The 27,063-nt window shown below is 34.2% G+C and overlaps 1 protein-coding gene across 3 annotated transcripts in view; it reads right to left on the bottom strand.

The window, feature by feature from the left end:
• Positions 1 to 27,063, bottom strand: part of IBTK (inhibitor of Bruton tyrosine kinase) — an 85,965-nt gene that overhangs the window by 3,620 nt on the left and 55,282 nt on the right. For all 3 annotated transcript variants that reach the window (XM_066358970.1, XM_066358969.1, XM_066358971.1), the window contains 4 exons: positions 24,440 to 24,603; positions 22,518 to 22,610; positions 21,843 to 21,986; positions 7,089 to 7,238 (listed from right to left, as the gene is read on the bottom strand). In XM_066358970.1, the coding sequence (XP_066215067.1) occupies positions 7,089 to 7,238; positions 21,843 to 21,986; positions 22,518 to 22,610; positions 24,440 to 24,603 (551 nt within the window). The remainder of the gene's footprint in view (positions 1 to 7,088; positions 7,239 to 21,842; positions 21,987 to 22,517; positions 22,611 to 24,439; positions 24,604 to 27,063) is intronic.

The raw sequence follows: 27,063 nt of genomic DNA, 5'->3' as shown, positions 1-27,063 counted from the left end.
GGGGTCCCCAAACTTTTTACACAGGAGGCCAGTTCACTGTCCCTTAGACGGTTGGAGGGCTGCCACATACAGTGCTCCTCTCACCGAACACCAATGAAAGAGGTGCCCCTTCCAGAAGTGCAGTGGGGGGGCGGGGCGGATAAATGGCCTCAGGGGGCCGCATGCGGCCTACAGGCCGTAGTTTGGGGACGCCTATTCTAAGAAGTCACAAAGTAGATGAGCAAAAAACATAAAATGGCATACAATACAACCAAAAAGAATTTAAGACAGGATCTAACAAACTGAAGTCTACAGAGCATAAGAACTATAAAAATCAAAAGGATTTGGTCATTTGAGAGGGCCTCAAGCAGAAGACAATAAAAAAAGGGGTATAGAATGAATTCCTATAAAAGTAAAAATTAACAAATGTACTACAGAGATGAGCAGAATTGTGATATTTTAGAGTGAGAAATGTACCTAGAGATTATCAAATTAATTAATAATATTAATCAAATGCCCTTTCTCAGCAATGAGCAAACAAAGGCATAGGCAGATTTAACAATAAAATCTGAGAGTTAAATAAACAGAGCCTACAATTGTGACTTCCTGATTCATTAATGCACATTTACTGGGTATGTGGCAGCACTCTGGTGCTAAAAATCAGGCTGATTAAATAAAACTCAGTCTTTCTTCCTCAAAAATCTCTGGTAGGGAGTTTTTTTTAATGTTGTTAAGCAATGAAAAACAACATGAGAGTACATACTATAATTGATATCTCAACCAATATGTACAAAGTATTATGGATTCACAGAAGCAATTAACACAATAGGGAAGAGGGTATATACTACTGCCTTCACTGAGGAGATGACATTAAAACTGAGGAGAGCGACACTGAGATAGGGTTTGGTCGTACAAATGCATGTAGTGACAAAAATTTTGATGGCTTAACTAAAGATAGGCTGTTCGTGTCAATAAACAGAAGACTATGAAAAAGATTAAAAGGGAAATGAAATTAAAATAAAACAGAAGAGCCAGAATACAAAATGCACTGAAAGCTAGAATGTTTAGACTTGATATGTGGGCAAAGTTACTGACAATATTTCATATACTTAGCTCATTTAATCTTTGCAATACTCAATGAAGAAAGCAGATATTATTTCCCTTATACTGATTAGGAAACTAAGAGTATTATATACTTTTTACATTTTAACCATCCCAAACAACACCGCTGTTCTTAGATTTCCCTAACTTTAAGGAGAAAAAAAATCACATTTTCTACCATTAAAACAAGAATGTATGATTGGTGAAATTTCCTGACAAGCTCTCTAAACTCTGTCCACCGCAACTTCCCTAAAGCATTCTGTCTTCTTGCTTTAGTCCAAACTATTTTCATCTGTTTATACTATCCTTTCTCCTCTCTTTTTAAAAATCCCATCTATGTTCAAACACTTATGTCAATAAAATATATCAATATTTTTCTAATATTATTTATATGGCCATAAAGATAATAATTACACATTGGGACTGAATACAAAAAGTGTTTATAAACTAATACTCAACCCCTTCTTCTTCTTCTTCAATAAAGGTTGTCCTTACAACTTTAGCCCAGTCATTTTTTTCTTTTCTGAACCACTCATCTGGCACTTAATCACATATTGCTGTGTGACTTTTTAATACTGTTAAATTATACTGTAATTTCATTCTTGTTCTATCATTTAACTTCCATATGTGCATATTTAGATTTACCAACTACATTTCAAACACATTTAAAGCTGGGTCTGTGTGTTATTATATTTTTAAATATACCCGAGAGGCCAGCAGAATGTTATACATATATCACGTGTACCATGATATAATAAATTAATAAATATTTTACTTTATTTGTTATGGCTTATTTCCTTAAAAAAACTTGGTTATGATAAAACTTTTTATGGTGAAATTAAAAAATAAAAACCCAAGCTGTTTTCTCAGTGATAAGATGGTAACACACAGCTATTTAAAACATCAACTTCCACCCACCAAACACTCAATGTATGGATGGCTTGATACTATCATATATATCCTCCTTTAAGTATAATTTCCAAAGAGGTACAATAGCACAGACCGATTTTCACAATTAAGAGCCCTGATGTTATAGCACACTCTAGTGATCAACTATGAAACCACAGATCCTTAATATTTTAAGAGTTCTATGACAAATAAAAATATCCAAAGAAAATAACATTTTAATGTATACTTGAATACTTAAAATATTGAAAAATTATAAAAATGAAGTTAATACTTCATATTTCAAAATTTATACATCTAAGAAATACAATATAACTTGCTATGTTGGAAACAAATGTTCCCTGAGAGAGCTACGTTATTTCATTTATTTATCCCACCATTCACCAAATGCTCAGAACCCCTACTACATACTAAGAAACATTCTAAGCACTGGTGATAGCAGAGATCAATCTTCCTTACTCTCAATGAACTATGCAATTGAATATACAGACATTAAAATCTTGGGAGTAGAAAACATTAAACAAAAAATCCTAGTAATAATTGTGGAAAGTGTGAAGAGTGAAAAGTGCACTGAGAACATATGTAAACAGGAAACTAACCCAAAAGGGGGAGTCAGACTGCTCCAAAGAACATGACTGACTAGAGACTGAAAAAAGAGTCATCTAGTCAAAGGGTGGGTAGGTAGAAAGAGGTAAGTAGCATTTGAGAAACTAAGAGAAGGCCAAGATAGCTAGAATACAGAGATCATGTTAAAAGATAAGGCTAAAGAGGTTGGCAGAATTCAGACTAGGTAGGACTTTAAGACCATATAAGAATTCTGCATTTTAAAGAGAACATGCTGGCTCAATATACTGAAGGAAAGGAAGAAAGGTAAAGGCAGGACCAGTTAGGAGGCTTACTCAGGTGACCAGGTGGAAGACCACAATAGTCTGAATGATGGTGAAAGCCAGTGGAGATTAAATTTTAGTGTACGGATTTGAGAAATATTTAAAAGATAACACTGTCATGTCCTGATAAGAGACTGGACATTGGTGAGGATGGACATGTCAAAGACTTGTAGGCTGGTCCAATGGCAGTGAGTTATCAGAACTTATTAACTTAGTGTAAAAGACTTGCAAATGCCACTTATCAAGGAAGAAAAATCAGGAAAAATATGGGTTGTTTAATGTTTTGTCTGTGTATTTGTTTGATTTTGGTTTTATGAAAGAGGTACAAATAAAACTTTGGGTTTGGAAATAAAGTTTAAGGTGTTTCTGGACATCCAAATAGGATGGAGAAACCAAGAAAGCAGTTGTCTAACAGTCTGAAGCTCAGATGATACATGTGGGAAAACAACAATAAACTTTGTTTATAGCATGTAGCTGATAACTAAACATAGAAGCTCATGAAATAGCATAGAAAGGACATAAAGTGAAATGAGATGACCTGTAACTGAACTTCGAGTACAACGAATCATACAGTAAGTCCATAGGGTTGGCGATATGGGATTCACTGATAAATTCCTGAAGTGTTTCAATTTAGTAACGGGACTGGAAGCCAGAATAGATTTTGCAGTGAGTGGGAGCTGACAGCTCTTTGAGAAATCTGGCTGTGAAGGGAGTAGGGGACCAGTAATGATGGGACAACTGCCAGAAGAAAGTGTGGGGGCTTGAGTGAGGAATCAATTATCCCACCCAGACCACATGAGAGAGACCTGAGTGTATTCAAAACCAGATGAGAAGAATCTACTGAAAAGGAAAGGTTGAATATCCACAAGAAAAACGAAGGATAATTCAATTTAAGGCTTCTGAAATATTATCAGAATTAAGATACAAGCAAAGGAATAAATACTAGCCTTAGATCAGGACAACTCTTCTACTGCAAAACAAAAAAGGAGGATAAGATGAACACAGATTTGTGTGCCTCATAGTAAGAAAATAAAGTTACATTTCTTTCTATTTAAAAATATGGTCCACTCATCATATAACTTAAAAAACCAATGATTTTCTATTTTTCTTCTATCAAAAAAGACTATAGCCTGACCAGGCGGTGACGCAGTGGATAGATCGTTGGACTGGGATGCAGAAAGACCCAGGTTTGAGATCCCGGGGTTGCCAGCTTGAGCGCAGGCTCATATGGCTTGAGCAAAAAGTTCACCAGCTTGGACCCAAGGTCGCTGGCTCAAGCGGGGGGTTACTCAGTCTGCTGAAAACCTGTGGTCCTGGCACATATGAGAAAGCAATCAATGAACAACTACAGTGTAGCAACGAAAAACTGATGATTGATGCTTCTCATCTCTCTCCACTCCTGTCTGTCTGTCCCTATCTATCCCTCTATCTGACTCTCTCTCTCTGTCCCTGTAAAAAAATAAAAAAATAAAAATAAAAAAAGACTATATTATATTCAGTTTTTAAAAATATACTAGATACAGGGTCATTACAGAGGACAATAAATAACCAAATTAAAAAAAATTTTTCTAATTAAACAAATTTGTCTGGAATAAACTTAATATGAGATGTATACATGACCTTTTTATTCTTTCAATTACAGTTTACACAGTGCTCACTTCAGCAGCACATATACAATTAAAGTTTATGTTCAATATTATTCTATTTTTGTTTCAGACGTATATAATGGTTAGAAAATCATGAACTCTATAGAGTGGTCTCCCTAAGTACTCAACTAGCCCAATATATAGTTATTACAATATTATAAACTATATTCCCTATGCAATAATTTACATCTCTGTGACTACCCCATAACTACCAAATTGTACTTAATCCCTTCACCATTTCACTAAGCCCCCCAGCCTACCCCCTTCTGTCAACTGTCAATCTGTCCTCTGTATCTATGAGTATTTCATTTTGTTTATTTTGTTCTTTAGATTCCACACATTAAGTGAAGTAATACGGTATTTGTCTTTCTTTGTCTGACTTATTAGTACCCTACAGGTCGCAAAAGCTAAGATTTCATTATTTTTCATGGCTGAGTAGTATCCCACTGTGTACATAAATAGCTTTTTTTATCCACTCATCTATTGATGGGCACTTGGGTTGCTTCCATAGCTTGGCTATTGTACACAATGCTACAATGAACATAGGCGGGCATATATTCTTTTGAATTGTTTGGAATGCTACAATGAACATAGGGGTGCATATATTCTTTTTAATTAATGTTTGGGGTTTCTCCAGATATATTCCTCAACCCAGAAGCTGAATTGAGGTGTAATAAGGCAATTCCATTTATTTTTTGAGGAACCTCCACACTGTTTTCCATAGTAGCTGCACCAGTCTGCATTCCCACCAACAGTACTCTAGTGTTCCCTTTTCTCCACATCCTTGCTAACACTTTCTATTTATTGATGACAGCCATTCTGAGAAGTGTGAGGTTGAATCTTATTGCAATTTTAATTTGTATTTCTCTGATTAGTGATGCTGAGTCACTTTTCATGTCTATTGGTCATCTGTATGTCTTCTTTGGAGAAGTGTCTATTCCGATCTGCCCACTTTTTAATTGGGATGTTTTTCTGGTGTTGAGTGATCAGAATTTTTTATAAATTTTGGATATTAACCCCATATTGAATATGTCATTGGTGAGTATCTTCTCCCATTCAACATTTTTTTGTTTTGTTGATGGTTTCCCTTGCTGTGTAAAATCTTTTCAGTCTGATATTGTCCATTTATTTTTTTCTTTTGTTTCCCTTGCCTGAGAAGATATATAAGAAAAAAACACTGCTAAGACCAATGTCAGAGATTTTACTGCCTAAATTTTCTTCTGTGAGTTTTATGGTTTCAGGTCTTACATTTAAGTCTTTAATTCACTCTGAGTTTATTCTTGTATATGATGTAAGAAGGTGTTTTAGTTTCATTTTTGTGTTTCTATCTGTGTAATTTTCCCAACATTATTTATTGAATAGATACTCTTTACCCTATTGTATGTTCTTGCTTCCATTGTCATAGATTAACTGACTTATATATAGACATGGGTTTATTTCTGGATTTTCTATTAGTTCCACTGATCTATGTGTTTGTTTTTATGCCAGTATCATGCTTTTTTGATTACTATAGCTTTGTACTATAGTTTGATATCAGGTAATGTGATACATCCCACTTTATTCTTTTTCAAGACTTCTTTTGGGGTCCTTTGTGTTTCCATATAAATTTTTGAATTACTTGTTCTGTGAAATACACCATTGGTATTTTTATAGGAATTGTGTTAACTCTATAGATACTTTGGGTAGTATGGACATTTTAATGACTAATTCTTCCTATCCATGAGCAAGGTATATGCTTGCATTTATTAGTATCTTCTTCACTTTATTTCTTCAGTGTTTTATACTGTGCTGAGTACAGGTCTATTTTAAAACATTTAATTATAATTATGTATGTAATAGATACAAAACATGTATAAGTGGCACTCAAATGTAGTTGAACATAAATATTTTTACTGTCAAAGTTTAACACTTAAGAGATTATATATATGCATTTAAAAATATGAAACCGTTTAAAAACATATTAGACTTTAAAAACCAGTATCAAAAATAGCTAAACAAAAAACTGGAAATAGCCAAAGGTTGATCAATAGATGCAGATAAACAGATTGTTTTATATCCATACAATGAAATACTACTCAGCAATAAAATGGAATGAACTATTGATACGCACAACTTGGATGAATCTCAAAAGTAAAAAACAGATTTTCCAAAAAAGTATCTACTGAATGAATCCATTGATACAAAGCTTTAAAATATACAAGGTAGTCTATATTGACAGAAGCAGGTCAGTAATTATATAGAAAATTATGGGAAAGTAAGGAAGGGATTATAAAGGAGTATGAGGAAACTTCTAAGAATGATAGTCATATTCATGGTCTTAAATGCAGTTGGTGATCATGGTTTAATGGGTATATGCATATATCAAAATTATATATCTAAACTTTATATAGTTTAGATATATAATTCACTATAAACCAATTATACCAAAAATAAAACTTCAAAAAATGTTAATTCTGAATGTCAAAGAATGTATAAAACCCTGCCTCGTAAATATTTAAAGATTATTTCAGAACATAAAACCGCCATAGAACATTTTAAGGTAGAAAAACTATTAAGTTTATTTTATTACCTTACAACTTGTGGAGCCTGAAAATTTTCAATTCCTTTAAAACAAATTTTTTTGACATGATCTCCTGAACTATGCCCAATAATAGATTTTTTTTCTTCTACTAAAAAATTCCAAAATGACTTGGATGAAAATGAATGTAGAGAAGATGCCCTGTAAAAGACAACAGAGATCATGTTAAAACATTCATTTCTTAAAAAGGTCACTGATGGAAATCATAAGGCACAATGGAGAGAATACAGACCAAAATTTTACAGTATTATCTAATTATAGTTTTCAATGCAATGTTGGATTTTTGCTGTTAAATGTAGTGAACTAATCAAAACTCTGTGATTAAAAAAAACAATAAATGAAGGTAACAGATTCTGAATGACTGCAATGACATTAATAACAGCTATTATAACTATACCTGAAGTAACGACAAAACCTATGGTCAATAAATTAAGCTCAACAAAAGAAACATTAACTCTGAATAAGGTTGGTAATTTTATTTCTCAATCTGAGTGCTGGTTGCACAAGGTTGTTCAGTTTGTTAAACTTATCAACTTATACATTGTATTACACTTCTAAGTGTATATATGTTTCAATAATAAGACATTTAAAATTTAAACCCAATTTTATAAGGATAGAATAGAGATGAAATAAAATTTAAGTTGATCTAACTAATATAAAACATAAAATCAAATACACTCAATGCAGGTGTAATACTTGCAGTATTAGTAAGACTGGAATGTATTTTAGAACAATATCTGTCAAAAACAGGTAAAACATTAAAAATTGCCTATAAAGATTATTTAAGCTTCCAAAGATTTCATACTTAGATTTTTATGTTATCAGAATCTTTTTACTCAGTAATTAATGTTTTACTTTACAGTCAAGGATATAAAAAAGATTTGCAGGGTGATAGGATTAGGCGCACAGGCTCTGTTGCTTGACTGAGTTCAAATCTTGGCTCTGTCATACTCTAACTTTGACCTTTGGAAATTATTTAACCTATGTTTCGGTTTCCTCATCAATAACATGGAGATACTAATACCATCTTCATCATAATAGTTATAAAGATCAAATGTTAATTTATGTATTTAAAACAATACCTGATTCAGAAGTGCTATGTAAGTCTGTTACTATCCACAATTTTCACATTTAACAAAACTTATTTTAAGAGAAAAAGAAAAAAATGAGAGCACAAGAGTTCTGATGTAAAAAAATATAATCCATTAATAGGGTTAGTATGATATCTCTTTTCTAAACCTGACTAACTTGGAAAAATTAATTCAAAACAATATTTAGTTACCATTTTGTACACTAGAGCTACACTGTACCTTAGTGTCATTTTAAGAATCTGTAATATTAAGACAGTCAAAATTATGAATAATAATGTAAACAATTTCCTAGTCTAATTTTTATTTTTTTTCCATTTTATTTACTTAGAAAACAAAATGGCCACGTCAATAAATAAACACAAATGCCCAATGGGTAATTTCCCAGTTAAATTCATACTTTGAAGGTATGATAAAATCTACACCCAGATCAAGTTCATAAACTACAGAGTAGGGCAAAAGTAGTTTTACAGTTGTTCATGTGTAAAATAATACAATATTAATAAATAATACAAGAATAGACTGTTTTGTATATTTACAACTATAAATCTACTTGTGCCCCATCTTGTATTTAGGATATCCCATAAAAAAGCAAGGCTATATCTTCTTTGAATTATTCATTTATACCTGCTCCTGGTCAAACCATATTTGCAAAACACTTTTACATGCATTATCTCATTTAATCCTTACAATTACAATCCCGACAGAGAAGTATTTTCATCACCACAAGAATGTACAACCAAAGTTCAGGGATCACAATAACTGTAAAAATCACCAAAGATAAGGCAGAACTGGGATCCCAAACCCAATTCTTAATGATCACAAAACTCATACTTCGCCATCTAGTCTACCACTGTCTTCTATAAGAAATCAAGACAACAGTTCTTTTAAAGTGCCAAAGATAACAAAGATGGGAGAAAAATGATTCACACTTTGTTTGGTTAACGTATGAGCTAAGCATCCATTCATAACAAAATTAACTAAAAATGTTTACCAAATTTCTATACTCAAAAAGATTAAATAAACACAGACTGCTTCACATAATAGCTTGACCAGGTGGTGGAACAGTGTATAGAGCATTGGACTGGGACGCAGAGGACCCAGGTTCGAAACCATGAGGTCGCTAGCTTGAGTGCGAGTTCGTCAGCTTGAGTGCAGGGTCACTGGCTTGAGCATGGGGTCATAGACATGACTTCATGATCACTGGCTTGAGCAAGGGGGTCACTCGCTCTGCTGGAGCCCCCAGGTCAAGGCACATATGAGAAAGCAATTAATGAACAACTAAGGCGCCACAACAAAGAATTGATGCTTCTCATCTCTCTGTCCCTATGTGTCTCTCTCGCTAAATAAATAAATAAATAAATAAATAAATAAATAAATAAATAAATCACCAAAAACTTAATACATGCTAAGGAAATCAGTTAATTATGTGAGCATATTGCAAAATTAAGTTATTTTTTAAGTAACAATGGCTAACATTTATGTATTTGTTTATAGTGTTGATGGTCCTGTGCTAAATGTTTTCCATATATTAACTCCTGTGAAATAGGTTTTTAGTTATATTTATGGACAAGAAAAGTAAGACAGAGAAAGGTTGAATAATTGATCTAAGCTCACAAAGCTACCAAGTAACAGATCCATGATTTAAATTCAGGCAAGGCTCACTCCAGAACCCCAGCTTAATCACTACACTCTACTGAGTTGTCCACATTTAAGTCATTTATCCTAAGTAAAATCTGAACTCATTATATGAAAGAAATTTTCTTTATAGATTTGTATCAGAAACACGACCTACTAACGTATTCAGGTTAAAAATACTTCTTCAAAGGAAATCACCTGACTTTATCACAAAATTTCCTTAAAAACCTTAAAAAATTATATACATGTCCAAAAGAACCACTCCCCATTTCTTTACCAATTCCTTTCTCCTCCCCAAAACACACATACCTGAAGGTTTTTAATGGTAACCAAGGTAAGAATGGTGTTAAGTATAGTGTATCATTATTCATTTGGGAACACACTAGCAAATACTCTTACCAGATAACCTGTTGAATGTCTCCTGGCAGTAATTCATGTCACTAAACACAAAAACTTCACAATGATGTGTATAAAAAACACAAGTTTTGGGATATAACCTAGTAGTAATTCAGGGACTTCAATATGTGGTGATCTATACTCTAAAAGTTATTTTTTTAAAAACATTACTTATAATATTTTAAGAATACAGGTAACAGTACTTACAAAAGATCAAACTCTCATGCTCATTAATCATACACAGTAGTTACTTATAAAATGTCTTACGCAGATTTCTTTAAATGAGTTAGTTCTATTATTCTTTCCACTGATCGTGCCATTATTTCAAAGGGTGTCTGATTTCCTATGATTTTGCTTTCCTAACTCACAGGCTCTGGCTATTTTCCACCGTAGCAGCCAGAGAAACTTCACCTTAGCAGCCAGAGAAGCATTTGTAGATATTTGCAGTCACACCAAAAATTAATCAAGATTTGTTTTTCAGCCAAAGCAGTCCTGAAAATTTTGCTTTAATGAATAAAATTCCTAGCTCTAAAGTTAAATAATTATAATTGAAATTAGTCTATAACTTATAGGCTAGCTCTAAATGAAATTTGGAAGAATTCACATTCTTAAATCAAGCCAGGCCACAAGGATTGTGCATTCTTCCACTGAAGATTTATTTCTCCAAGTCAAACACAGAATAATGAAAAATGGGCTACTCCCATTATACACTTGGTGTTTCACATTAGATTTAAAATTCAACTGGGTAAAACTTTATTCAAATGCAAGAACCAATTATTTTAAATACTTATTTCCACATCTAACAGCAAACAGGAGGAATACAACTATATACTGAGAGTCATATGGACTAGGTAAATAGATGTGTGAACGAACTAGTAAAAATCTTTATTATAAGAAGCCGACTTAGAGGAATAATTTGTGATTTGCTAATGCATTGCATATTAACCTTAATATTAAAATAAAAGATTATAAAAAATCTAAGGAAATAAAATTGCATTACATAATTTATCAGAATAAAGATGTTTCTCTGAGAAATGTTAAAAAGTTAATTACTACAGTAATGAATACATTCTATAAATACAATTTATAAATGACTAAAATGCTAATTTCAGATTAATATTCTGCTTTTTCAGAGCACAGCAGTTTAAATTCTACTAACTTGCCTGACCAGGCTGTGGCGCAGTGGATAGAGCATCGGACTGGGATGCAGAGGACCCAGGTTCGAGACTCCGAGGTCGCCAGCTTGAGCGCGGGCTCATCTGGTTTGAGCAAAGAGCCCACCAGCTTGAACCCAAAATCACTGGCTCCAGCAAGGGGTTACTCGGTCTGCTGAAGGCCCGCAGTCAAGGCACATTTGAGTAGGCAATCAATGAACAACTAAGGTGTTGCAAAGCGCAATGAAAAGCTAATGGTTGATGCTTCTCATCTCTCTCCATTCCTGTCTGTCTGTCCCTGTCTATCCCTCTCTCTGACTCACTCTGTCTCTGTAAAAATAAATAAATAAATAAAAATTTAAATTTAAATTCTACTAACTCTGTTTAGATCACATTTACAAAGAATGCCGTCAGGAAAATAAATGTTTCATTTTTAATTTCTTCAGGTAAATACTACATGTATTTACGTACTATATATATCTGATTAAAAACCAAGTGATATATTAAACTTGTAGATCTAAAGACTCAAAAAAATTAACCTAATAATGACTATTTCCATTTATACTAAATATAAATCAAAATATAAAAAATACCAATGATTTTACACAAATGTGTTCTTCAAATATCTAACAAATGTTTTCTTATCTATGCCATTAACTGAGAATAAAATTTCCATAACCAAATAATATATAGTACGTATATGTTTTATATATGTATAGAGACATATTAACATATAGCTTACTTTCATATATTTGACTAAGTTACCTCAGCCCACTATTTAATAAGTAAAAGCAGTACACAAATTTCAAAAGAATCTAGGAGAAATAAACTTTAAAATATCTTTCAGATACCAAATATATGTAGTTGCAAAAAATCATAAAAAAGCATACATGATTAATTCAGATACCTCTCAATTTGATAATTCAGAAGAAAATTATAATTAGTCAGTGAGATAAATTTTCTAGGTGTCCCAAAATATATTTCCTTGGTGTTCTAAAATCTATTATTGTCTGTATTTAAAATTCCCAGTCATATATTCACATTAAGTAAATGTAAAATAAACAGCACTAGGTTTCAGTCAACAAATTATTTTTAAGGAAAAATAACCCGATTATAATTTTGACCAAATTTTTTGGCATGTCACCCCATGTTTTTATTTATTTATCTATTTCTTTATTTAGTGTGTGGCAGAGACAGAGAGTCAGAGAGAGGGACAGATAGGGACAGACAGAAAGGGAGAGAAATGAGAAACATCAATTCTTCATTGTGGTTCCTTAGTTGTTCATTGATTGATTTCTCATATGTGCCTTGACCGAGTGATCCCTTGCTTGAGCTAGCGACCTTGGGCTCAAGCTGGTGAGCCTTGTTCAAACCAGATGAGCTTGCACTCCAGCTGGCGACCCCGGGGTCTCAAACCTTGTCTTCCGCGTCCCAGTCCAAAGTTCTATCCACTGCGCCACCGCCTGGTCAGGCTCACCCCATGTGTTTAGAATTCTCTTTAATATACCATAATAGGTTTCTTTTGAAATTTAGATACTCTCCTTACCCTGACACTCTGACCTCATGTAGCTAATAATTACCAGGGAAAATTTTTACTGAATTAGAAAATCTAAGTTTGAAGTTTCAAATAAATGACTACTTTAATCCTTTCCCCTGAAATCCTATATAAAATGAAGAGGCAAGTAATCAGAAAGGCATAAACCCACAAAGGCAAAAAGAGTAAATCATTAAAACAATGGTAGACTACCAAAAAATACAGTGACAATTAAAAAAAAGACAATGGCAGACTAAAACTAGTAATTTACTTTTGGAGGGTGGAAAAGAGCTAGAGTAATCACTGATGTAATGGAAATAAAGAAAACCTAATTGTCATTATTGACAATTGAGAAGGTGGTACAGTGTAAAGCCCAGAACCCTGTAAAGGCTCACACACTGGACCCATGTTATATATCAAATCCTAAAGTAGGCATGAGGTTGTAAACATGAAAAATAGTTCAACATTTATTTGTGAAGTGGTAGAGAATGTCAGATACTCTTCTCTCCATGTGGTCAGAAACCTGTACCTCCTTATCTTTGTAGAAGGAAAATGTGATTGAAGAACACTAGTAATAGAGTCAGGAAGGAGTGAACTAATGTGTAGAGTCTACACACTGAATGGAGGTAAGAAAATCTCTATCAAATGGTGAGAACCTCAGTCCCAACTCCAACCTCCTTACCCTGATCAGCTTCCAGAATGCTAGCAACCAAATATAAAAGTTAAAGGTCTCCTCTTTAGAGAAGCTGACAGATTCAAGAGAAAAGACATGGTGATACTAGAGAAAAGACATGGACATACTGACATTTAAGGGTTCTCTAAGAATAGTACCAAATCATCCTATATTTACAACTGTCAAGTGGTTCCAAACAAACAGGCACACATAGCTTCCAATCAGAACGTAAAACAATAAAACATAATTAAAGTGAACACATGCATAAAAAAGAGTGAATAAACATAAATGTTAATGAGTATTTTTACTGTATAAATGTCATCATCACATAGCATTTTTTCATCATTATGGTCAGTTAATTTTAATTTTTCATCTAAGCATAGTTGGGATATAATATTAATTTCAGGTGTATAATATAGTGATTTGACGTTTTTATGCTTTACAATGTTATCACCCACTAAATCTAGTCATCATCTATCCACAATACAAACTTACTCTATTCCACTTCATCTTTTTCACATATCCTCCTCTAGGAACAGAGACTATCCTTTGGTCTCTGTTACTGTTTTGTTTGCTTGTGTTTTAGATTCTATATATAAATAAAACCAATTGTCTTTCTCTGCCTGACTTACCATACTTCACTTAGCATAATACCCTCTAGGTCTGCCCATGTTACAAACAGCAAGATTTCATCTTATTGCTGCATAATATCCCACTATATTTCTGTGTATGCAAATATGCAAACACACACATACCACTTCCTTTTTAAAATTTTTTTAAATTAAATTGAGCAAGAAAGGGAGAGAGGAAAAAGGATCCAAACCCACAATCTCAGTGCACCGGAATGATGCGCTATCCACTTAGTCACCTGGCCAGGGCTATACCGCATCTTAATGCATTCATCTATTGATGGACACCCAGGTTGCTTCCACATCTTGCCAAATGTAAATAATTCAGCAATGAACAAGCAGTACATATATCTTCTTCTTCTTCCTCCTCCTCCTCCTCCTCCTCCTCCCTCCTCCTCCTCCTCCTCCTCCTCCTCCCTCCTCCTCCTCCTCCTCCTCCTCCTCCTCCTCCTCCTCCTCCTCCTTCTTCTTCTTTTTCTTATTTTTCAAATGAGAGGAGGGGAACCAGGATCCACCCAGCAACCCCCGTCTGGGGCCAATGTTCTGCCCATTTGGGACCATGCTTTTAACCAAACCATTTTTAGCGCCTGAGGTGGGAGCTCCATGGAGCCATTCTCAGCACCTGGGGCCAACACACTTGAATCAATCAATCGGGCCATGGCTGCACTAGAGAGAGAAAGGGGAAGAGCAGTAAAGAAGTAGTTGGTCGCCTCTCCCGTGTGCCCCGACCAGGAACTGAACTAGGACATCTACATGCAGGGCCAAAGCTCTACCTCCGAGCCAACCAGCCAGGGCCGCATATATCTTTTCTAATTAGTGTTTCGTTTTCCTCAGATAATACCCAGAAGTGGAACTGCTGGGTCATATGGTACATCTGTTTATAGGTTTGTGAGGAACCTGCATACTGTTTTCCATAGTAGCAGCAACAATCTGCATTACCACCAACAGTACACAAGGGTTCCTTTTCTCCACATTTCACCAACATTTATTGTTGATTTATTGCTGATAATCATTCTGACAGGTGTGAGGTATTACCTCATTGTCCTTTACATTTCTCGCATGATTAGCCACCTCGAGCACCTTTTTATATGCCTATCGGCCATCTGTATGATCTGTATGTCCTCTTTGAAGAAGTGTCTATTCAGGCCTCCTTTGTCAAATTATTACTTGATCATTAAGGTGTGGGTTTATTTCTGGGCTTTCTATTCTGTTCCATTGATCGATACACCTATTTTATACCAGTATCATGCTGTTTTGATTACTATAGCCTCATACTATAGTTTAATATCAGCTTGCATGATTTTTCCAACTTTGTTCTTCTTTCTCAAGGTTATTGTGGCTGTTCAGGTTTTTTGTGGTTCCATATAAATTTTTAGAATATTTGTTCTATCTCTGTAAAATACACCATTGGTATCTTGATAAGAACTGCACTGAATCTATAGATTGCTTTGGGTAGTATGGACATTTTAACGTTAATTTTTCCTATCCATGGACACATATATGCTTCCTCATATTTGTATTTTCTTCAATTTCTTCCTTGTGTGTCTTATACTTTTCTAAGTACAGGCCCTTCACAACTTTGGTTAAATTTATTTCAAGGTATTATCTTTTCTTTGATGCAGTTGTAAATGGGATTGTTTTCTCAGTTACCTTTCTGAGAGTTCACTATTGGTGTATAGAAATGTAACTAATCTAGATATTAATTCTGTATCCTGCTACTTGATTGAATTTATTTGTCAGTTCCAATAGTTTTTTGGTGGAATCTTTAGGGTTCTCTATATACAGTACCATGTCATGTGCAAATAACCAGGTTTACTTCTTTCCAATTTGGATGCCTTTTAATTCTTCTTGTCTGACTGTTGTGTCTAGGACTTCCAGTAATGTGTTGAATAAGAGTGGTGAAAGCAGATATTCCTGTTTTGTTCCTGATCTTTAAGAAACACTTATAGTTTCTGCCCATTGAGTATGATGATGACTATGTGCTTGTCATACATGTCATTTATTACACTGAGATATGTTCCCTCTATTTCCATTTTGGTGAGAGTCTGTATCATAATACTTGCTGGATTTTATGAAATGCTTTTTCTGCAGCTATTGATCATGTGGGTTTTATTCTTTATTTTGTTTATGTGGTATATTATGGTTATTGATTTGTGAATATTGCACCAACTTTACATCCACATAATATATCCCACTTGATCATGGTGTAGTATCTTTTTATTTTATTGATAGATCAAGTTTCCTAATATTTTGTTGAGAATTTTAGAATCTATGTTCATCAGAGGTAATTGGCCTAAAATTTTCTTTGAAGTGTTTTATCCGGTTTTGGAATTATGATAATGCTGGCTCTGTAAAATGAACTTCCCTCCTCTTGAATGTTTTGGAATATCAAGGATCAATGTTAGTTTTTCTTTGAGTGTTTGGCAAAATTCACCTGTGAAGCCATCCAATCCAGGACTTTTGTTTGGAGTTTATTGATTACTGTTGCTATTTCATTAATTATAATCTGTCCTGATTCTGATTCATCTTCATTCAGTTTTGGAAGATTCTATGTTCCTAGGATTATATCCATTTTGTCCAGATTGTCTAATTTGTTGGCATTTAACAATTGTTCATAATATTTTCCTATAATCTTTTCTATTTCCTTGGCAACAGTTTTTTTTTCTTTCATTATTGAGTTCTTTGAGTTTGTTATATATTTTGGAAATCAACCCCTTATCAGATAGATATATTACTGTGAACATATTCTCCCATTCAGTAGGTTGTGTTTTTGTGTTGTTGATGGTTTCCTTCTCTGTGCAGAAGCTTTTTCAGTTTGATGAAATTCCATTTGATTATTTTTGCTTTTGTTTCCCTTGTTCGAGAGGACATATCCAAAAAGATGTTACTCAAACTGATGTCAATAGTTTGCTACCGATGTTTTCGTCACAGTGGTCAGCAAACTGTGGCTCGCAAGCCACATGTGGCTCTTTGGCCCCTGGAGTGTGGCTCTTCCACTAAATACCACGTGCAGGCGCTACCTCGATAAGGAATGTACCTACCTATATAGTTTAAGTTTAAAAAACTTGGCTCTCAAAAGAAATTTCAATCGTTGTACTGTAGATATTTGGCTCTGTTGACTAATGAGTTTGCCGACCACTCATAGGAGTTTTATGGTTTTAGGTTTAACCTACTTTGAATTTTTTTATGCATAAGAGTCATACAGTTTCATTTTTTACATGCAACTGTCCAGTTTTCCCAGAACTACTTGAAGATTCTGTCATTACTCCATTGTTCATTCGTATCTCTTTGGTTGTAGATTAGTTGACCATATTAGCAAAGCTTTATTTCTGGGTTATTCTGTTCCATTAATCTGTGTCTGTTTTGTGCCAGTACCATACTGTTTGATTACTTATAGCTTTGCAGTATGATCTGAAATCAGGGAGTGTGATACCTTCAACTTTTCTTTTTCAAGATTGCTTTGGCTATTCATGATCTTTTGTGGTTCCATATAAATTTTCTATTTCATTTATTTCTTCTCTGATATATATTCTTTCCCCTTATTTTGCATTTTGTTTGTTCCTCTTTTTCTATATTCTTTAGGTATAAATTTAGATTGTTTAGGAATTTTCTTGCTTCTTGACATAAGGCTTGTATATCTATAAAATTACTTTTATAACTGCTTTTGCCACATCTCATAAATTTTATGAGGTATTTTCATTTTATTGTCACAAGGTAGTTTTTTACTTCCTCTTAGATCTACTGGTTATTTAGAAGCATGTTGTTTGTTGTTTAACATCCACATATTTGTATTTTTTCTCCAGGTTTCTTCCTGTAGTTGATTTATATGTTCAGGCCATTGTGGTCAGAAAATATGCTCGATAGAAACTCAATCTTTCTGAATTTATTTAACCTTGTTTTCTGGCCTAATATGTGATCTATCCTGAAAACGATTCCATGTGCACTTGAGAAAAATGTGTGATATACAGTTTTATGGATGAAATGCTCTAGTGTTGTCTATCATGTCAAATTGGTGTAATGTGCCATTTAAGGCCATGACTATTTTTTTTACTAATTTTTCTGTCTGAATGATCTATCCATTGAGGTAAGTGGAGTATTAATGTCCCCAACTGTTATAGTAATACTGGTAATTTCTGCCTTTATGTCTATTAATATTTGCTTTATATACAGTACTTAGGTACTCTTTGGTTGGGTTTGTAGACATTCACAATTGTTACATCCTCTTCTTAAACTGACCCCTTTAAAATAATATCCTTCTTTGTCTTTTTACATTCTTTGTTTTAAAGTCTATTTTGTCTAAGTATTGCTACTCCACCTTTCTTTTCATTTCTATTTGCATAAAATATCATTTTCCACCCCTTCATTTTTAGTCAGCCTGTGTGTGTCTTTTAACCTAAAGTCTCATGTAAGCAGTATACAAATGGATCAAGGTTTTTAAAATCCATTTTGCCATCCTATATCCTTAAAGGCTATTTAGTCCATTTACATTTGGAGTAATTTTTTCTTATAAGTATGTGCTTATTGCTGCTTTGTTGTTTTGGTTGTTCTTGGTCTTCACTGTTCCTTTCTTTTTGATCCCTTTTAATTTTTGGTTTCCTTTAGTGTTTTGATTGGATTAATTTCTTTATTTTTGGACTGGGGTCCTTCAGTTCTATGAAGAGCTCTCATGGTTCCCCAACCCTCTCTAGGTGGTCCATCTCTCTTGCTTGTTGTGCAAAAGCTATTCAATTGGCTCACCATTGGTCTCTCAGGAGAAAATGCTCTAAATATTGGTGTACATTTGATGTTACTGAGAAGGCATGAGCTTAATATCCAAATATGCCACCATCTTGGACCTACTTCTCTAATCATATAGATTTTTCTTTTAACACCCTTTATGCTTTTAAGAGAAAAAGCAAGCAGGGAAGAAACTGGTAACATAAAAAAGTTAGGACTTGGAATAGCATTAGACTTCCCAACAAAAATTAGAAAAAGAAGCCCTACAAATGATTTCCAGCTTAGAATTTTGTTTCAATCTATCCGTCAGAAATGGAGAGAATAAAAACATTTTCATAGTTACAACAGCTCCAAAATATATGCCCTATACATCCTTTGTTGGACTGATGCAGCTGTGTTACATCAAAACAATGAGTAACCCAAGAAAGAGAAAAACACAGACTCTAGGAAACTGGGATCAAACATTATAGAGAAGCAAGGGAAATTCCCAGGATGACAGTTACAGGAAAGTCTCAAGATAACAGATGCTCAGCGGCCAGGAAAAGACCAAGTTCAGATCAGGGAACACAGAGCTGTAGGAATATATCCCCAAGAAAACATGTAAAATCGTTATAGTACCTGATATGTTTCCCCATTTTGGAAAGAACTATGTTTGGGGAAAACTAATGATGGGTACATTAAAAAAAAAAGGAAAAAAATTGTGAAAACTAGTTATTCTGGGGAAAAAATAGAAACATATAAAACAAGCCGATATAATTACACTCACTGATATGACTGCCATGAATCTTAATTAACCAGACATAAAAGGGAAGGTCTGGAGCAGGGGATTGTTGTCTTTCCTTATAAGCCTTGGAGTATTATCATGCTGTCAAACTATAAACTACCTTCATTTTTTTATTTAGAACTTTTTCTTAATTGGTGCTAGAATTCAGCCTCAATAAATTCAGCACATCTGTTAGTCGGAGTCCACACTTTGAGTAATCATTGTTCCTTCTTTTGTTCATTTACTTGTTTTTAGGTAGAAAACTGATTGATGGCATGACTAAAACTCTATTACCAAAGCTTTCTCATGTGCTTAATTAATTCTCTCAAATTACAACAAACGTAGTATCTTGAGAACTTTTTAAAAAATTTTTCCATACTTTTAATTAGAGAAAACACAACCCTGTGTTTTAACAGCTACCCAAAAACCCTACAAAGGCAGTGACCAAGTCAGTCTTATGTACTGCCTTTCCACCAGAAAAAAACAAACAAAAAACCAGTGCCTTGCATGTAGAAGAAACACAACAAAAACTAATTAAGAAATTCTACTAAACCCATTCTCTAAAGTTTTACATGCTCTTTTCTTTTTCACCTGGGCTTTCTCACCTTTTACACTGCTTACAAAAATTAGGGAATATTTTATAGCTTCATATTCATTTTGAAATATCCCCCAATTTTTGTGAACAATATATTTTACTTTCTTTTTCTGTGATCATGCTTTAGACATACTAGTATCCAACAGACATTGATTTAGTCCCATTGGTGCACTCAAAATAAAACGAGTTGTCACTATCTTCAAAATAATTTACACTTTAATTGGGAAAATTATTTCCTCTTATAAACAGAAAAATGTGGTATTAGAAGCAGTGAAGGGATTCCCCAAACCAAAGGTAGCCTTCAAAATTCTCTTCAGGCCCTGGACAGCTGGCTCAGTGATAGAGCGACGACCCAGCATGTGTAAGTCCTAAGTTTCATTCCTGGTCAAGGCACACAGGAGAAGGGGCCATCTGCTTCTTACCACCTCCCTTCTCCTCCCACTGCCTGGCTGGCTCAATTGATTCGAGTATGTTGGCCCTGGCACTGAGGATGGCTCTGTGGAGCCTCTGCCTCAGGTACTAAAAATTGCTCAGTTGTGAGTGGTCCCAGATGGCCAGAGCACCAGCCCTAGACAGAGGATTGCTGGGTGGATCCTGGACAGGGCACACACAGGAGTCTGTCCCTGTATCTCCCCTCCTATAACTTAAAAAAATAAAATAAAATAAAGGAATAATTCTATTCAATGCTTGTGAAAAATGGTTCTACTGATCTCTCTTTCTTGCCTTTCACTCTACCCATGTACTTTTCCTCTAGAACTAATTGCCAATTATTATGGTATCAATTACAAAGAAAAGGGAGGGTAGGAAGGGGGCAGGAAGTATAACCTATTCTACACATCTCAAAATTGCTATATGACCTCTTGGAAGATTATTTCTATTAATGTTCCATTATGGATAAATGCTAATGAAGGAAACTTACACAATACAATGTTATGTAAATGGCCCTTTTAAAAAAAGAATAATAAGCTCTGATTACAGTGATATAAAGACAGTCATGATATACACAGGAGGACAAAAAAAAATGTGGTATAAAGTTTGCTTTAACCTAATTTATAATATACAGGGGTGAGCAAAAGTAGGTTTACAGTTGTTCACATGGAAAAACACATGCAGGTTATGACCATTACAATAGTTTTATTAACTCAATATCACAGTGGCACCGTACATTTAGGAACAATCTTGTAAAAGCTCAAATAAATACAATAATTAATAATAATATAAGAATAAACACTGTGTACTCACAACCATAAAACAATCTATGCCCACCCTGTATATTATTTCTTATAGGAATAAAAAAAAATAAGAATACTCCTTTAAAATGCTACTGCAATAAATGCTAATTAAAATATACACCCCCAAAATATCTACATACAAAACACTTTTGAAAACCATGATGAACTTGTCAAAAAAGTTGTTTTTATTTCCCAAACAATAGTTTTTAACTAAAAGCAAAGACAAAATGAAATATTTGAAAACACAGGAAAATAAGAGCCAGAAGTCAAGAACTGCGTTAAAACTAATAATGCAAAGAACTATGCTTGTTAAAAATTAGACCATACCATGAATGTGCTGGTTTTGAGTTTTTTGAAGGAGCAGTTAAAGCTGTTTCCATGCTATTCATTCCTGAATTATTTTCTTTGGTAGTCATCGCAATAATTTTTCGTTGCTTCTGAGAAAGTTTAACTCCAGGAGAAATCATTTTGCTAAAAATTAAGTTAAATTAAACCAGTTAGTTTCATTACCTCTGAGAAAGTTTAGTTCCTTAAGAAATTATTTTGCTAAAAATCAAATTAAACCAATTAACATTAATTTCTGCTCAGCAAAGGTTATAAGTAATTATACTGCTTTTTGTTTATTTGATGTGGCTTTACTATTATTGGATCAAAATGTTTCAACAGTGATAATATCAGTTTATAGTATCAATGATCAAGTAATAGCTACATATAAATCTCTTAGTTACTAATACACTTGCATCAGAACTAGTCCATAATGAGTATTTTAAAGGCAAGTTTCTGGCATTTAATACTGTATTCCACAAGAACTGGACTATCAACCCCATTAAATCTTTAGCACACATTTAAGAAAGGTATAATAGAGGCTAAACTACCTAGAAAAGAGCTGTAATTAACTTGAACAAAAAATGCAGAAAAATGGTAAAAGTCCAGTAGGTCTTTCCAATTCATTACAGCAGAATTATACATGGTCTTTCCTTTTTTATAATTTTTTTAACTGACCCCAAATTTGTCTTTGGTGTAGCTCCACATTTTTGTCTATTTTCTTCAATTTGCATGATGGTTCTGAGATCCATGACAGGAGGACTGACAGGACTAAATGACATAAAAGTTACTTCACAATGTATTCATTTATTCATATTCTACCTCCAATTTTCACTGAAACTATAAATCATATATAAGATTTATAATGAGAGAATTTAAACCTGTTTCATCAGCTGTGGCCAACTTCAAAAAAGATACTTTCAATGGAAGCTACTTTTATATATATATAGATACATACACAAATAACTACTAAAATGTACCTAAAGAGATAACGATAAATAATATAACTGGACCTCTTAAAGAAAAAAAAAAAGCGTAGCAACAAAGGGATTTGATTCATAACTTACCTAATTCAAGCAGAAGTACTCAAAAGTTGTTATTTAAATTCTTATCCTTCAAGATGAATGGAATTTTTTCCTTTTATTTTTAACAAAATTCTCACTACTTTCTAATGTTCAAAAATTTGATAAAAACTTGGGGAAACCCAGCAATGAGATTCACAGAAGACATTATACTATAATGAGAAAAAATAATTCTACAAACTTTAGAAATAGCCAGTATATTTTTCTAACTTTATACCATTCTATTCTTAAAATATGTTCAAAAAAAGAATCTAACATTAGGGATTAGAAAATGCTTCTAGGTGTTCTAAAAAATATGTTTCCTTAGGTAACAAAATTTAAGACTAATTTCTGAACTACCATTAGAACATAAGCAACATCCACTGGGACATAATAATCTTTGTTCCAACCGTGCAAAATACAGTATATTTCAAAATAATTACACATCTGTCCAGATAGTAATATAACTGGTAAGTCAATTAACAGTTTTGGAATATTATAAACCACAATAGGTATATAAGATGAAGCACAAGCTCAAAAATGCTGAAAAAGAATACTGCATATTAATTACATCCACTCTTTTAAGTTTTAAAAACTGACTTTTCCAAATAAAAGAAAAATATGGATAAAATATAGGTTAAGTGAAAAGCACAGTATAACATTAAATAAATATCCTCTGAAAATTAACTGTGAATAACAATACATTTTGTGAGTTCTTAAATACCCCTTAATGTGCTTTAAAAAAAAAAGCTAAGGTAAACCTACAAATGGCATAATGGTCTTCTTCAGGGGCTTTCTGTAAATAACATAAATGATTACATTCTGCTTTCTCTTTAGATCGTATAGGTCAGTTTTTCAACTGCCAGTCCACGAAAGAGTTAACCACTCTGATGGTGTATGAAGATTACAGACCCAGTCATCTTAGTTGAATTTGCTTATGTTCAGGATCATTGCCACCTATCAGCCTGAATCATTAATGAAAATACTACTGAGATTGTTGTAGTTATTTTTAGAGCTTCAGTTAAATTAAATATTGCTCTCTAGTAATTTCAGTTATATTGTATTAAAAATATATTTTTAATTGTTCATCTGGTTATTTTAGAGAATTTTCATTTTATAGTATAATTAAAAGATAATGCACAAAATACAAATATTTTTTATTTCTGCCCTAGTGGTCCCTGAATTAATTGTCCTATTTTTACCATTCCCCAAGTGTAAAAAAAGGTTGAAAACCACTGGTAAACCTTTTGCCATTTAACTAATATATATTATTCTCTACCCTAACCCCCGCTATCAAGTTACTACATGTGTATGATAGTATTTAATAATATCCATTGATTATACAAGGAAAATTAATTTTTTTTCTGGAAAAAATATAGCCTATGGTTAGTAATTTGTATGCATTTAGGTAATTTTCTGTTTATCATATTAGAAATCTATATATATTAATATTTTTAAAGGTGCTGCATTAAAAATATTCATTTGACTAAAAATGAATATTTTTTCAGATAAACAGGTATAACAAAATGAGTATCGTACCTGAAAGAGCCAGCAACCCAACTAGAAGAATTTGAGGTATCAATTCTGTTACTCGAAATGGGTTGTGGAGCAGATATTTTAAGTACTGGTGATTTTTCCCATGGTCTTAAATCTTCTCTGAAATATGTAGGAGGTGTACCATTAACATATGGTTTGGTTTTCCCCTATGGGTAAAAAAACATTTAGAAAGTGAATAAGAAAGCAAGCACTTAGTAGAATAGTTAACACATAGTTCGTACTTAAATAGTGATTAAAGTATATTAAAGAATAAAACTGTAGGCCCTGGCCGGTTGGCTCAGCGGTAGAGCGTCGGCCTGGCGTGTGGGGGGACCCGGGTTCGATTCCTGGCCAGGGCACATAGGAGAAGCGCCCATTTGCTTCTCCACCCCCCCTCCTTCCTCTCTCTCTTCCCCTCCTGCAGCCAAGGCTCCATTGGAGCAAGGATGGCCCGGGCTCTGGGGATGGCTCCTTGGCCTCTGCTCCAGGTGCTAGAGTGGCTCTGGTCGCAGCAGAGCGACGCCCCGGAGGGCCAGAGCATCGCCCCCTGGTGGGCAGAGCATCGCCCCTGGTGGGCATGCCGGGTGGATCCCGGTCGGGCGCATGCGGGAGTCTGTCTGACTGTCTCTCCCCGTTTCCAGCTTCAGAAAAATACAAAAAAAAACAAAAAACAAAACAAAAAAAAACTGTAGCAGGGCCAGTGGTGATACAATGGATAAAGTACTGGACCGGGATAACAAAATTGTACGACAATAACTACCTAGCATCTCAATCAGTTCTAGAGTTTAGTGCCTTAGCCAATTCTCAAACCAAGTCAGTGACTATAACCCAATTAATGTTAAATTTGGAAATAATTTTTAAGGAAATAAGCTTGCCTATTAAGCCACATGAGTATTAAACAAGAAATGTTAATAAAAATAAGTTGTTCAAAAAAGATGTGAAGGAGTAACTTCAAAATTAAAGTCCATGACTTTAATATGAGGCAAAACGAAAGTTTAGTAAAAAAATGTACAGGCCATTCTGAATATAAAGTACTACAAATAAAATTAAACTCAAATAATATTGACACTTCAAATGGGACCCTAACACTATTTCTATCAAAGATCAAGGAACTATTAATATTAAAATAATACTTTCACTGTATTGCCAGATAGTCATAGCACGCCTTCAACCTTCTTAAACCTCAACTGTATTCCAGACCATCCTAATGTTAATAACACATCGTTGACCACTCATGAGTTAACTCATGTTTGCACTTGCATTAGTTATTTCAATTTTAATAACTACAACAGTGTTTCTACAGGTGAAATATTATTAGAAAAGAAAATGTTAATCTGTGGTACCATAAGAGAAAACTGTGGCTTGCCAAAGGTACTAAGAGAAAAGTCAAAGAATCTTCAGAGAGGGGAAATGATGTTTTTATGGAAAGAACCCATTAGTTATACCAGGGGTCGGGAACCTTTTTGTCTGAGAGAGCCATGAACGCCACATATTTTAAACTGTAATTCCGTGAGAGCCATACAATATGTTTAACACTAAATACAAGTAAATGTGTGCATTTTATGTAAGACTAACACTTCTAAAGTACAGTAAGTCTCTGAATTCTTTTTAATAACGTTGTTATGCTGTTTCTAATCAGTGATGAATAAAGTACTTCTTATCATTAATGCGACTTCTGGAGCATGGTTTTGCTGATGGCTTTGTAGTCTGGTGGTTGATACGTGGTGAGGTTAAGCTTCATTCAGGCATTAAGACTTCCATCGTTAAATGTGATCGTAGGTTGATCTTAACGTTCTTTAGATGTGAGAAAGACTGTTCACATGCATACATAGAGCCAAACATTGTCAGTACAGCTATACTCGCACGCTGTAGTGTGTGGTATGTGACGGGAAGCGCGTTCCAAGTTTTGACAATCAGCTGGTCTGAGGGTTGAAGCTTTTTCATTTCTCCCCACTTGTGTTTGCTTGCCAACTCTGCTTGCTGTCATTCAAGTCTTTCCAAATCTTCATTCAGTCACTTGAGTTTATTCACCCACATGTCTGAGGCCTTCAGGTCAGCAGCTTGTAGTTCAAAATCTCTGACAGAGACACCGGGAATGTAACTCAGGTTGGCGCTGTCCACTGCACACTCATGTAGGTGGGTGTTGAACTTAAAAAGACGAGTGTGCTCACGAAATTCTCCAAAGTGTGCTTTGAATGACTGTAGGAGATTAGATGTGAAGCCCACTAGCTGCTGGAGATCAAGATGTTGAGCAGGGTCACTTGCTGTGCATGCATCTTTAAACTCTCCCAGTTTTTCAAAGTGTAGTAAACAACCTGTTTCAATGTCCCCGATGAAGAGTTCCAGCTTGTTTTCAAATGTAAACACTGCTTGTTGAAGGGATAAGACTGTATTTCCAACACCCTGCATTTTCACAATGAACTGGTTCAGCTGTTCAGTCATGTCCACGAGATAACAGAACTTCAGGAGCCACTTAGTGTTAGCTAACTCAGGATGCTAGACGTTTTTCATTTCAAGGAAAGTCCGGATTTCGCTCAGACAAGCCACAAAACGGCTAAGCACCTTCCCTCTTGACAACCAACACACATTGCTGTGCAGAAGCAGACCAACTTCATCCAGCAGTGTTT

Source organism: Saccopteryx leptura, chromosome 1 (genome assembly GCF_036850995.1).
Source record: "Saccopteryx leptura isolate mSacLep1 chromosome 1, mSacLep1_pri_phased_curated, whole genome shotgun sequence".
Lineage (NCBI taxonomy): Eukaryota > Metazoa > Chordata > Mammalia > Chiroptera > Emballonuridae > Saccopteryx > Saccopteryx leptura.
This window is presented reverse-complemented; position numbering and strand designations above follow the sequence as displayed.